General features: G+C 38.0%; 1 protein-coding gene across 1 annotated transcript; it reads right to left on the bottom strand.

The window, feature by feature from the left end:
• Positions 1–9,662: 9,662 nt before the first annotated feature.
• On the bottom strand, positions 9,663–13,364 carry ATXN7L3B (ataxin 7 like 3B). The gene has a single exon (XM_011235174.3). The coding sequence runs from the start codon at positions 13,021–13,023 to the stop codon at positions 12,730–12,732; it is 294 nt and encodes a 97-aa protein (XP_011233476.1). The 5' UTR covers positions 13,024–13,364; the 3' UTR covers positions 9,663–12,729.
• Between the last annotated feature and the right edge of the window lie 1,794 nt (positions 13,365–15,158).

Here is a 15,158-nt window from a genome sequence, read left to right as displayed (position 1 = left end):
CCCAGGAAACTTACATTCTAATAGAAAATTCTACACTTTGTAAGGAGCTGTGTTAAGGTTGAGGGTCGCTGCTTTCAAGAAGCAAAAAGGGGGGTTGTCACAATCTATTGTTCACATACCACATATTATTGATAAGTTTTCCCTATGATTGAACATAAAGTCAACAACCAAGATCCGTAAATAGCAGATGCTGACTTGCTTTATCTCATCACCAACTTATTAACATTATCTGTAATAACTCTTCTTCTGCATAATGACAGCAGGCTGCAAAAACAATAGATTAATAAAACCATCACTATTCAAATAATATTCTAATAGTATAGAATATATAAAAGAGTAAAGATTCAAATTGGTTTATCTAGTATTTGTTATAGGTTATTCATTACTAACAGGGAGAAGAATAATCTATAGTACAGTCTAACATCTCCCTCTTCCCCCTGCCCCGAGAGTAGTGTTGACTGGTCTATAACAGTTACAATTTTTACTATTTGGGAAAGCTATGAGATAGGCCTAAGAAGGCACCAGAAGTTCAGAAAGTGGTATATTAGGGACATTTATTACATTCAGATTGAGAAAGATAATTAAGCTGCTTTATCTTATGGATGTATAAAAATGTTTGTCAGACCTTCTGTCTTAACAAGGCCCAAAGGGTTATTACCAGAGTGACCATACATTTTGGTTTTCTTGGGAGAGTCTCAGTTTACAACTGTTACTTAGGCGTTATTGATAGTGCCTCCTTGTTCTTTCGAAAGTGTTATATTTTAGGCAATAAATTATATTGTTACCCTAGTTAAAGCTCATAGAATAACCGAGAGACTTCTACTTTCAATATTTTTACATATTTATTTTTAAAGGTTTTATTTATTTATTCAAGAGAGAGAAAGAGCAGGAGCAGGAGGGAGGGGCAGACAGAGCAGGACAAGCAGACTCCCTGCTGAACTGGGAGCCCGATGAGGTGGCTCCATCCCAGGTCCTAAGGATCATGACCTGAGCTGAAGGCAGATGCTTAACTGACTGAGACACCCACAGGCTCCCCATGACTGGGAGATTTTTAAAAAATAGCTTTTGAGGGCCAAACTACAATGAAGGTTATGAGAGCAAATCTTTAAAGAAAGTGTTAAATTCACACATAATATTTGATAAACGTATGCAACTGATCAGAAGTTAGAAATAAAGGTATGACTTGCATCGACATATAGTAAAAAAAAAAATGTACAGTGGATTAACTGATGGAGTAATTTGGGATATATGGGAAAATTGAAGGGATAAAGATATTTGAATCCGGGTCTTCCATGCTTTATATGAGTTGGAGTAAACATTTTAGTTCATGGAATCTCAGAATATTATAGGAGGAATGGAGCCAAGAAATCATTTCATTCAAGCTTATTAATTTATGAATGAAAGAACTTGTCTGATTGGGGTCACAGAGTTCGTTGCAGAGTTAAGACTGATCTTAATGTTTTTTTTTCTCCCCAATCTATTAGTCTAAATCAATTGTTGGATCATTGTTGAATTCAATATTAAGCAGACATAACACAAGCACTTCCAATTGAAAAAAGAAAATTAGCTGTAAGGGAAGTATTTAAGAAGCCAACACTAATCTACCTTCAAACTGTAAAAGTAGTTGGTCTATGAGTAAGTGCCTGAACTGTAATAATTTATACAGCAGCAAGAGCAAAAGCAGATTGGCTAAATTTATTCTGAACTGGGGCTTGATTTAAAGTTGTACCCTGTGTGTTTGCACAGGCATATGCATGGGGGCATGTGTTTGAAAACAGAAAGGTAAGGGGTCTGGGGAGATTCCGGAGGGAGAAGAATAAGTTTAGAAGATAAAAGCACATTAAAAGTGGAGAGGTCACTGTGTACTTAAAGCAGCACTTGAATCTTGCAGATGTAAGGTTAACCTTATAGGTGTAAAGTGTTACATTTATTAATGCGTTAGTTTTCTTAGAGTTCTGTGAAATTATGTTCCTAATTGTGATTTATCTATTTGACTGATATAATCCAAGTAAAGGGTTCATACCAATATTAACAATCATAATCTAATGACATTTGGTTTCAAGAGCATCCTGAAACCATCCAGAAAGAAGGGATATGTAGTTTAATATTAACAACAGATTTTTTTTTCCATCTACAAGAAGCATCATGATTATTTTCCCAGAGCTTTAAATTTTCCATTTGACTGGTTCTCTCTCTAACACATCAGTTTCTTCCATTTCCATCCCCCTCCAACAACCCACCCCAATTTACTTTTCATCTACTTTGACAAATTTATCCTAGGTAACTCATTTAACCCTAGGTTTTGTTTAAATATCACTTTCTCAGGAAAGCCTGACTTTACTCCTGTCACTACCCATTACCCCAACTAGGTTAAAACTTGCAGTTTGTTTTTGTAACTGTGAAGTACTATTCCTGTATTTAGAGTCATAAAGAATGAGTAACCTTCCCAAATTCATGACTAATGGAATGAGTGTCAAGAGTATCTGAGTACAATGCCCATCAACTTTTCTCTCCTTATACTTCGTGTTCTTTTTTACACTTTGAGATTTTTCATTAATGCAGATAGTAGCTTCCTCCTCCCCAGGGTTCTTGTTTAAATGTTCCCGATTTCATTTAGCTGATATTTTTCTTGTTTTCTTCTTGCTACCAACTGCTTTCCTTATTTTTCTTCTTCCTCTGTCAGTCTTAGAGCTATCGGGGGTGGGGGGGGGTGGAGGGGACCAGTACCTTTTGTGCTTTAGGTTAAACCTTCAAAATTATCTATAACAGGTTGATATGTGATTTCCTGGCTGCTAATTCTTTGAATTTGGAATATATTTTAGACAAGATGCAGCATTAATATCTCTGAAACATTTTAATAAAAGAAGTGATAGTAATACAGGCAGCCCTAGCTTTGCAAAGTTGTATGGATTGTAAAATTGACCACACAAGCTGAAACAATGCAAAGCAATCCTAATAAATGGGAAGAATTAAGGTCATCTGACCACTTAAAAACTTTTTTTGTCAGAATATTAAAAATTATTTTATTTTCAGTGAGTAAATGTATGGGGAAATAAAATGGTAAAACCAGTATTTATTTAGTACACTGTAAATTTAAACATTGGAAACATTGAGAATGAATGTTTCATTTGTATTAAAATATATCAAAATTAGTTTCAACAGTACTTGCCTTATTCTCATACGTAAGTCAAGATTTAGGGTGAGCATCTTTTCTAAGTCTTGGCAAACTGTCATAATCCTTCCTAAATTTGGATCAGTTGCAGCTGTATTAGTTTTTATTGTTGTGTAACTACTTATCACAAACCTAGCTGCTTAAAACAGCCCTCACTTATTTCACTATTTATTCTCCAGGTCCTAAGTCAGGGCAGGTTTGGCTGAGCTGTCTGCTGAGGGTCTCATAGGCCAAAGACAAAGTGTCATCTGGGTGAGGCTCTTATCTGAAGGCTTTGGGAAGGAATCAGCTTCAGCTTCCAAGTTCATTCAGATTGTTTGCAGACTTCATTCCATTTCCAGGGGTTTTGGTCTGAGGTTCCCCTTTCCTTGCTATCCATCAGATGGAGGCCATTCAGCTCCATGATGCACCTGTGTCCCTTCTCACATGCTTCCCCTTCATCTTCTAAGCCAGCAATGGTGCGCTGAATACTTTCCACACATGCCTCTCTGACGTTGTCTTCTACGACCAGATGGAGAATACTTTGTTTTTAAAGTCCTCACCTGACTGGGTCAAAGTCCAGCCAAATCATCTCCATATCTTAAGGATAACTGACTTAGCACTTAGCTTACATCTGCAAAACCCCTCCACAACAGTTATTTCCTTTACTGTTTGGCTGAATACCTAGTGACTAGAATCTCAAGACCATCTTTAGAATTCCGCCTACCAGCACGTTTTACCCCCTGACCTCAATATTTTGCAATACCTCTGATACCCTTTAATGTCAAGTATACTAGTAGCTTCACTTCCTCTGAAACATCTTTATTCTTTTTGTCACATTTCCTCATTTCAATTGATAATTTTGCCTTAAGTTCCTCTGGCTGCATATCTTGGGTCCCCAGAATGTTGGCAGTGTCATTCTCGTGGTCAGCCGTCTTCGGATCATGACTGACTGCACCTTCAGTGCCACCACCTTGTTTCTTTGTTGCACTGTCACCTTTACATTATAATTATAAAGGTGACAGTGCGGCAGAGAAGACAAAAACAACCCGTGGGTTTATCAATGGGAGACAAGGAGGCAAACACAAACACGCACTCTTTTTTTTTTTTTTAAAGAATTTATTTATTCATTCGACAGAGATAAAGACAGCCAGTGAGAGAGGGAACACAAGCAGGGGGAGTGGGAGAGGAAGAAGCAGGCTCATAGCGAAGGAGCTTGATGTGGGGCTCGATCCCATAACGCCAGGATCACACCGAGCCGAAGGCAGACGCTTAACCGCTGTGCCACCCAGGCGCCCTGAAACATACACTCTTGCTGTCTGTATAACTAAGCAGTGACTAATCACCAACAGACTTTGCTCCGTGATGATTCTTTCCTTTTTCTCTCTTTTCCAGTTTGATTCAACTGAGGTTTTACCATATACATTGAGTTTTTAATTTTATTGGCATACATTCTTTTCATTTTGAAAAGTTCTATTGCTTTCATTTTCATAACTGCATCATCATTCTCTCCTGTATCTTGTTCATGTTCATAATTCCATCCACTAACTTAAGGATTTAAGTTATGGCCTTTATATTCTTCATTTAGTAATTCTATTAATGAGAAAGGAGTACTGTATTTGTAGAGATTCAGCAGAAGTAATAATCTACAGAATTAGAACTCCTTTCTCTTAATAAGTAGAATTACTAAATGCAGAATATGATAGCTATTAAGAGAAATCTTTAAAGAAACAGAAGTTTCTTTCATTGCAAGTTTGTTATTTGTGAGAATGTTGAGGTACCCAAATTCTGTCATGTAGCAAAGAGTATCATCTTAGACACGTTATATTATATAATTTTCAAGTAGAGTTTTCTCCAACTAGCAGGGTAAGTAACTATGTGATAACAAGGGTATGGGTACATATTCCCAAAGGAAATGATGATGATGGTATTTTTATCATTTTAATTAATTTCACCTCAGGCCATGGCAGGGATTCTTACCTGTTCTGTTTTCAGGAAGGTCTCTAAAACTTTGTCCATTCTTTCAGTAAGGATGCAAAGATTTCAGGTATTTTGTGTATATATATATATATATATATATATATATGGGTTCGCATGATCTTTCCTTCCCATCTGATATTTGTATGTTTCTCAGTGCAGCCCCATTTTCTATTTTTTCTTGTATCTCTGGTTTGTGCTCCTGTGTGTGTGTGTGTGCATTTATAAGGGAAAGCTGTACGTTCCCCTTACTTTCTTGGCAGGAAAGCAAGACTTAAAGTATCTTTGTTGCAATTTTTTTTCACCATTCAGATGTTTTGCATTAAGAAGTCTTTCTCCAATATCCAGACCATATACACATGAAAGAAGAAGTCTAGCTCAACACGTTGGGTATACTTTTTTAATACATATACATATATCCCTACACAAAATATGTAGCACTAGTTTGCATATTGTTAAGTTTCAAATGAAAGGTAGCAAATTTTAAGAATATATGTTTTACTGAATATTTTATTTGTGCAGCTCTTGTAATCTTCATTTCTGTATAATGACTATATTTAAATGGGTATTTATATAGCTTTCAATTCCTATTACAAATAATGCTACAAGAGCTAGTAGACATATTGGGGTATTGGTTATATTTATGAACTGCTGTAAATATTTTCAGATTGCTTTCCAAAAATATTTTTATCAATTTACAGTCCACCAGCAATGTACAAGACTTTTAATTGCTCTGTATATCTATCAGAGTTGATATCATCAACTTTTTTATTTTAACCATACTGAGCGGTATAAATTGATATTTCATGTTTTTAGTCTGCATTTCCCTGAACCTAAGTAAACTTTTCACATCTTTTTTGCCATTTGAATTTCAAGTAAGCTGTTCTTTTACTTTGTCCATTTGTCAATTGTATAATTATTTTGTTAATAATCTTTATCAGTGGGGCACCTTGGTGGCTAAGTCGGTTAAGCGGCTGCCTTCAGCTCAGGTCAGGATCCCAGGGTCCTGGGATTGAGCCTCAGGTCGGGCTCCCTGCTCAGCGGGGTGCCTGCTTCTCCCATTCCCTCTGCTGCTCCTCTTGCTTGTGCTCTCTCATTCTGTCTCTGTCAAATAAATAAAATCTTTAAAAAATAGTAATAATCCTTACCAGTAATAAGAACTACAGCACTTCTACTAGCATGTCATACATTTTGTTGCTGTTTTTTGTAGTATGACAAGGCACAGAAAGTTTTACATTTATGATAATGGTCCAGTATGTCAATCTTTTATTTTGGTGCTTTTACTTGTTTAAGAAATTTTCCCTTGCCTACAATTATATACATATACTCCTATATTTCCCTATAAAGGTTTGATGTTTACTTTTCCATAGTAAGTTTTACATCCACATGATAATTTTTGTAGGTTTTAATATTTATTTATGGGTAATCCATTCCAGGACAATATATTGGTTTATAAGCCACTAATTTTAATACATCAGGATTTGGATTTAGTCATGGATCAGAATACCACAAATGTGTGTTTTTCCATTTAATTCTGAACTCTCTATTCCATTTTGTTTCTGCACCAAAACCAAACTATGTAAAATACATTTGTCAAGAAGATCTTGTCTATTCTTACACTTTGCTTTTCACATAAATGTTAAAACTACTTTGTCAAGTTTCACAAAAGTATGTTTGGATTTTAATCAAGAGTCCTTCCAATTCATTTATTTGGAGTGATGATAATGAACTTCCAATCTATGAACATTCTATCACTTTCCACTTATTTGGGTTTTCTTCAATATGCCAGAAGAAAATTTTACCATCTTCTCCATAAAACCTTTTACCTCTCTTGTCCTATTAATTCATAAGACCATCATAATTTTTGTTGCATTATATTATAAATGTAACGTTATAAAACATCGATTACTTTGATTTTGGACATTGATCTTAATATCCGGCAACTTTACTATATTCTATCATTACTTCCAATAGTACGTTAATAGATTCTATAAAGTTATCCGTTTGGATATCATCTGAGAATGATAAGTTTCTTCCATTCCTGCTTTTAATGAGAATGCTTCCAAGTATTCACTGTTGAACAAAGCAATTGTAAACTTTTAATGCATACTTTATTATATGAAACTTTTTTAGCCCTTGTTTCTATTGACTCATAAGTATTTTTAAAATCAATAACTGGTATTGAACATTAAAACTATTTTTTCTGTATCTATTGCAATTTTCACAAGGCTTTTTTCCAATGGTGATGATTTTCTGAGTCAAAATCTTTCTTTCCTGGGATTAACCTGACTTGTTGATAATGTTTATTTTTGATATTTTAATGGAGTTGGGGTTTGCTAACATCTTCATTTTCTTCATCTACCTTCATAATACATTTAGCTTACAATCATTGTTTTTTGCTGTATTGACTATAAAATTCTAAGTGTCTAGTGTTTTTGTGTGTATATCTGGGTAGAGATGGGAATAGTTTTCTTTTTTTTTAAGTTCTAGATGTATTCATTTATTAAAGACAAAAATTCTTTGGAGTTATATTTTTGTTTTTCATTTTGTCAGTGTTTTCAAATTCATTGCCTTTAAGTTTTCACTAGCATCTCAATTTTTTCATTCTGCTTTAACTGTCATTTTGTCTTTTAGTCCTTTCATTTATTAGTTTAAGAATTCTATTGCTTCAACAAAAAGCACTAGCCTAGCATCAGAATTCTACTTTTGCTTCTATTGTTTGTTATTTTTGTTTTTGAACTATGAGTAAATCACTGCTGTTGAACATATTTTCTCATCTCTAAAATGAATTTAATATTTCCTTTTCAGCTCACATATATCCAATGAGGCTCAAGTAACATATGACTGAAAACGTTTTAAAAAAACATTTTGAAGAAACTGGGGGAAAAAACCCATCCAACGATTTACAGGTTTATCTGCAGTTATCTTTTTTTTTTTTTTTTAAGATTTTATTTATTTGACAGAGATAGAGACAGCCAGCGAGAGAGGGAACACAAGCAGGGGAGTGGGAGAGGAAGAAGCAGGCTCACAGTGGAGGAGCCTGATGTGGGGCTCGATCCCATAACGCCGGGATCACGCCCTGAGCCGAAGGCAGACGCTTAACCGCTGTGCCAACCAGGTGCCCCTGCAGTTATCTTTTTGAACAAGTGCATAACTTGTAACAAACGTTATTGTCCAAAGCATCATGGGCATCTTTTGGGACATGAATGAGAATTAAAGAGTTTGCATCTTCCACAGCAGAGTGAAACTTCTAGTCTGATGTTATGAGTTCTCTCTAGCTGATCTGAAAACCAGTAATTCATTAACCATGGTAACTATTTGTAAGACTAATGTTAAAGGGCATTTAATAAAGTATAAATGTGCTTTTAGCACATTAATGTATTCTCATTTTATAAATATTTTAAGAAATTATAAGAAACACTTTAAAGTACCTCAGATAGGTCTCAATGGAAGGTGTTACTAAATTATTACTGTGTGTGAAGAAAGCTCTTTCTGAATCCTTAATTACAGAGCATACTTTATTTTTGGGGTCTTTATATTTGTCAACATAGAGTAACAATTAATTAGGTTCCTGACCTCATGCTACAAGCTGTAGTTAAAATGCAGTATCCAGGGAGTTAAAAGGTATGAGGTTTTTTCTTTTTAAATATAAAGATCATTAGTTAGAAAACATGAAGTCTTAAAAGTCCTGCATTCAAATGGATCCAGTATAGCATTGAGATCTTGCAAATATCCCATTTCAGAAAACTACACCAAATACATTAATTAAAATCTAAACATACAAAATGCCACACAAAAGTATTTGCTGCAGTGGCATTTAAATGTTAGGTGACCCAATACCATGGTACAGGTCTGTAACATCCCTGAGGTATTGTACTGAGATGGTTTTTCTGCTGGTCCCATTTCTATGATAATTTTTATTCATCGAAATATTACTTCCAATTTGGGACTATTTCTTCAATGAACATTTAGAACATTTAGCAAATAAGTGATTTTGAACAGGACTAAGCAACACGTACAATTTCTAAGGGAAGTGCTCCAGCTCTGGATTAGAAATCCAAAGGAATAAAAATTCTCAGAATTACTCTAAGACAAACTGAAAGATCTAGAGTGGGGGTAAAAGAAAAATGAAAACTATTGGGGAAAAAATTACCTTTAGAAAGGTCGACTCATTTTCTGCTTTTTTTTTTTAATCATTTGTCTTTTGAGAGCAAGTGTATTAGCCTGAAAAAGTGGCAAAACGTATACATTAAAGTATCTTGAGTTCCACCTAAACAGAAGTAGCTTTCACACTGGATTTAGTGACAGGCTTGGATTATATTTTACCACCTAGTTTATTTTTCACTGGATCTTGCAGAAAGCTGAATTTGTAGGACTAGATGGAGAAATAAAGTTGGGCAAAGTTCCCCTACTTTGATAAAACTCCCATTCAGGAGAAAGTGACTAGGGTTAAACAGCAATTCAACGTTTATTTTACTATGTCAATACCTGAAAAACATGTACAATCTCAAAAGATGAACATACAGAGTCTAAGTAAAGTCATTTTTTAAAATTTTATTAGTACTGTTTACCAATGGGGAGATGCAGTTTATTTACACCAGCAGCCATAGGGGCAAGGGGAATACACAGTTAGTTAGCAATCTGTATAGGATGGACCACTTATGCAAAAATAATAATCTCCAAAACAAAGGACAGTGGTGAGCTTCACTACACTTCCCCAATGATCCCAGCATGCGATAATGCCAGGCAATGGCCCCTGGACATGCGGTGGTGGGAACTAATGTATGGAAGAAAAAGCCACAAACCACAAAAATTTGTAAAGAACCCCTTCCCCCCATACACACACACACACTCAGATACATAATAGAATTACAGGGTGATCAATATACTTAATTGAGGAAGGAGGGAAGGATAGGAATTCTGCTGTTAGAGGGAAGATAGGTAGGGAAAGGGAGAGTTCCTAACCACTGTCAACTATATGGCAGGGAGCATTCACTCCCCAGAAAAAAAAAGGAGTTTGTCCCCTCAGGGCACCTGTTGGACCTAGCCCACCTCATACCCATCCAGGACAGGCCTAGGGCTATTGCCCTAATAATGGGAGGGCAAAAAACAAAAACAATAACCAAGAGGGAGGTAATATGAACCAACGATTATTCAAAATTACTTTCCACTTCTTCCTCCTATAACCAAGAGAATGACCAGAAAGGAAACAATAATGTCATAATCAGAGCTCCCTCTCTGAAGGAAGAGTGGACCATGACCTTACCTTCAGCCTGTTTTCCAGATATTATTTGGAAGTAGGCCAGAGTTTCACTTAGACCCTCCTTTCCCTTTGCATCCCCTTAGAAGGAGATGTCTATAAAGTCAAGGGCAGATAACCCAGTATTGTTTTAGCTTTTACCAAGCTTTAACTTTCTAAAAAGTTAGCACAATTCTTTAAGCCCAATCTGTAACTATACCTCAACCATGACCAGGACAATTCTAGGGGGAGAATGCAATAATAGCCCTATCACTATGGTTCCCTTAATGTCTATATGTACCACAAATCAGCCCATACAGTCCAAACAGTTCCTTCTGGGATAAGGAAGGATACATGCACAGCAAAGGTTAGAGAAAATAGATCAGGACCCACTCCATCCCTTTGTGTGTCAGTCAGCCTTTACTGGTCTTCTGCTTAGGTCCTAAGAGGCAGTATCCAAGTGGAGGTGGGAAGATGTAACTCCTTATAAAGTAAGACATAGCAGGAAGGCATCTAGCAAGGCAGTCTTATAGGAAAATGCTTAGGCATGACACTGCCTTTCATACACAAAATTACGTTCTCTCCCCATCTTAATCCCAAACAAGGAACCCACCATAAAGATTCTTCTCTGGATCTCCTAAAAGAAGAAGAAAAAAAAAACCCCAAGAAAAAGAAAACTTTAAAAGAAGCCAAGAAAAGGGAAACTGGGCAGGCTTACGCAGGAGCATCAAGAGAGATGAATTGAAACGGGTCAGTGTGAAAGCAGGGTAGCAGGCAGCACCTGGGGTCGTGAGCTGCACCAGATAGGCAGTGGAGCAGGGGACAGTAGGAACATGGGGCCAAGCCAGACAGATGAGGCTGGGCCCCTTACTGGGGCACAGAATGAGGTAAGAAAACATTTCAAATAAAGCAGCACCGTTCCCGCTCACTTTGGGGTTCTCACCCCTCTACACTTCATAAACCCTCAATCAGGGAGTAAAGTGGAGGGTAGTTTTGATATGTGGCTCACATTTCCCATCCTTGCCTATCCCATTCCCTGACTTCTGACAACAAAAAGACAGCTCTTGTTGTCAAGAACGTCCAAAAGGGACTGAATGGAAGGGGCTGCCCCTCCTGAGGGGCAGAGGTGGTTACGGTCTAGATGTTCACCATAACAGAGCTTTGACTGCCCAATCCAAGAACAGGGACGTTCAACAGGATACTGCAGTCAGATGAGAGACGACCCAATCTTGCTCCTTGGCTCCTAGTACTAACCCATTAACATCGAGGACAGTTGAAAGAGGTCCCCTCTGGGCTCAGCTTTCAAATCACAGTCTCCTGCACAGCCATTACGCTCTTCTATAATTCAGGCCTGCCCCTGGGATAGGAGGCAGGTAGTGACCTGGCATAATGACCAAGTCAGACACATGGACTGGCTAGGTAACTAGTAACTCAGAGTAAGAAAATGACAGCCCCACCAAACTGTTGTTCACAGCATAATATATCCAGATATGAATCTTGCAGTTTAAGAGATCGTGCATAGTTGCAGAGGCCCCTGCTACATCCTCAAGGGATCATTACTAAATCCTCAGCCTGCCTGGATAACCAAGTTGTTCATTTAATAAGCCTATGCCACTGGGTGGGGTGCAAGACAAAGGGCTCTGTTCAGCAAAAGGTTAGCCCTTGTCCTAAGTCCATTCAAGTCACTGTAAATGCTGGACCTTTGGGAAACTGGTAGCTTTGACTTTTTCTTCTTGTTGGAGCCAAGATCACAGAGCTTCCCCTACCAGATTCAGTTGTAATTCTTTTTCTTGGTTTTCCCAAACTGGAACTGTTAATATCCAGATCTCATACCTGACTTTCATTTGTCTTGGAGGAATCCAAATCAGAGGCTCAGAGATCAGAGGAGCAGTCCCACTGAGGCCCAATGATTAAGGCCTGACCATCAGCTATGTCCAAACTGTCAGTTATCCAGAAAGCCCTTGACATCAGGCGGACAGAAAGGCTGAGGAACCAAAGGATTTATACGCTGGGCACAGCGCTGCTCACCTGTGCACTGGGGACAGTACAGGGATCTTGTGCACTTCCTGGTGTAGAGATCAACCTGCCTGGTACCCTGCGCAGGATGCACAGCTCCTCCTGCCCAGGGTTTCAAAGCTGTTTCCAGATAATATACTTATAAAAGGATCCGAATTCCTAAATTCTCCACTTTGGGTTTTTAAAGGCTAGGATGTTCAATGGGAATTGGGACTTTTGTCTGATTTTTTTCTTTTTTCTTTTCTTTTTTTTTCTTTTCTTTTTCTACTTAGATACCTAACTTCTCCAAACCACAGGACCGGTCTATGTTACTGTCCTGGTCACTCTCTGATCTCTCACGTTGCAGCTACTGGAATTCCGGGGGTGAGCGTTGCAGCTGCTGATCAGGCCCATTCCCAGATTCTCCAGGAAGGGAGCAAAGCGGGAGGCGGCATGCTCCTTTATCTTCCACTGGCTGAATGCCAAAATCCTTCACGCTACCAGTTTCTGCGAACTCCAGGTAGAAGTAGCCACACTTGACTGCCCGGTGCACCTCAAAGCAGAAGCCCAAACAAGAATCCTCTATTAGGTCTACGTATATCTCCTGAGCGATGGCCTCTAGCTTGTTAGTATCCAGGTTAGCCAACGAAATTTCCTCCATTTTAATCTGTAAACGACTGTGGAGAGGGCGCTCGTATTACTCACAGCAGCACCGGCAGCAACACGTCGGGCTCCTCGGGCCGCGCCTAGGCCTAGAGGCCTGTCAGGGCCGCGTCCTCAGACGGCGGGGGCGGAGGCGTCCGCGGTGCACAGGCAGAACAGCAGCAGCAGCCAGCGGCGACTGCTCCGGAAACCCAAGTCCTTCAGTTTCTTCTGGCGTCTCCCGGGGTCTGGGGCTTTGAGCTCGGGCTGGCCCAGGACTAGCCGCCAAACGGCCTCCACACCTCAGCCAGCACCCCCGGCCTCTTCCGCTCCCAGGTCCGGGCTTAACCCCGCCTCCCAACTTCCGCTCCTCAGCCCGCCTGCGCACTGGCTCCGCGCAGACTCCCGGTGCTTCTCCCTCTGCGCAGCTTCCTGGGAATCCTCGGAGTTTATGAATGCGGTGGGGAAGAACTAAACGGAGCTTTCATTATCTCTACCGTAAAAGAATTCCAAGGATGCTATTTTATGTTGTTTTATTTGTGGGCTTAAACATTCGCTGATGAATTCAGCACACATGCTTAACTGATTCCCTCATGAAAATGACAAATAATGTTGTGCACATTTGTGGTATGATCCAAAATACGATTTCAGGAACATTTCTCCGGATACGTTTGAAAATTTGACTTATATAATTGACTTGTAATCATTTATAGGACTGCCGCACTTGTCGCTTAAATCCACTAGATGGTGCAAGGAAACAAATTACAATATAGTTTATCTTTCAGTGTTTTAAGTTGCTTTTTTTTTTTTTTACATGAAGAACTAGGCACTAAAGACATAATTCACATATAATGATCCCATGAACCTAAGGCGTTTATCTCATTTATAAGTCCATTAAGTCAGTGTGATCATAAGTAGATCATCATATACCTCTCTAAAATAATGCAAAGAGAAATTTATATGTACATTCTCTAAGAGGGAGGGAATGTGGAATATGTTAAATATACTGGGGAATAAAGGAAGCTTTTCCTAAAATTATGCAGCATGAATGTGAGACTAGATCCTGTCTTACCTGAGTTTAAATCCTAGATCCAACATTTAGCAGTTCTGTATTTCTTCATCTGAATAAAGCTATTCTCTATTTCATGGTTAAGATTAAATGATATTGTAAAAAATCCTCATGTGACAGCACCTTACATGTAAGCAAGCATTCAGTAAATGTCAGCTCTTTTAATCATATCAGTTATGGACTAGAATATATTATAATAAAAACACTACAGCATTTACTTCACTTTTTGCTAGTTTTTTGGTCCCTGCCACCACCACTGAAATAGGGTAGCCCCTTGTTTTTTTTATAATTTATCAAAAAACAGTTGTAACTCAAGAAAGAAAAATGTAAAAAATACGTACCTCTCTGATTCTATAGATTTTTTCCAGAATAAAGGAAAATATAAACATACTATCTTTTCAGGAAGATACAAATAAGTATTTTCTAATATTTATGATTATCAGAACACTCTTAAATAGTTTTAGAATTCCTTCTTATCACCCTCCATATTTTTACGAGCAGAGGGTTAAGTACCAGTTAAACTTATTTGGTTTATGAGTAATTAACCAGTAGTTGTACCCATCCAAATTTTCTTTTTTTTTTTTTTAAGATCTTATTTATTTATTTGAGAGAGAGAGAGAGAGCGTGAGAGGGAGAGCTTGAGCGGGGGTAGGAGTAGAGGAAGAGGGAGAAGCGACTCCCCCTGAGCAGGGAGCTGGACCCACATGGGACTCAATCCCAGGACCCTGGGATCATGAACTGAGCCGAAGGCAGACGTTTAACCAAATGAGCCACCCAGGTGGCCCCCATCCAAATTTTCTGATTATGTATCATCTTAAAAATCACAAATTGGCAGATATAAAGGATTTTGAAAGCCTAGACTATTTAAGATTCATAATGATCATTTTTTAAAAATATATAGGGCAGAATTGTTTTTCACTGCAGACTTTGTATAATTTATATGTTCTCCATTCAAAAATTGGTATCATTTATGCTAAGCCATAAAATATAATGATTAAGTGCACAAGCTCTTGAGTCAGACTGCCTCCTACCAGTTATTATCTGTGAACTTGCCCTGTCTACTTAACTTTTGTAAATCTGTTTTC

The sequence above is a fragment of the Ailuropoda melanoleuca genome, chromosome 15, assembly GCF_002007445.2.
Source record: "Ailuropoda melanoleuca isolate Jingjing chromosome 15, ASM200744v2, whole genome shotgun sequence".
NCBI lineage: Eukaryota > Metazoa > Chordata > Mammalia > Carnivora > Ursidae > Ailuropoda > Ailuropoda melanoleuca.
This window is presented reverse-complemented; position numbering and strand designations above follow the sequence as displayed.

Excerpts from the sequence above, each read along its gene's own strand:
- ATXN7L3B (XM_011235174.3), bottom strand. The coding sequence starts at position 13,023 with ATGGAGGAAATTTCGTTGGCTAACCTGGATACTAACAAGCTAGAGGCC.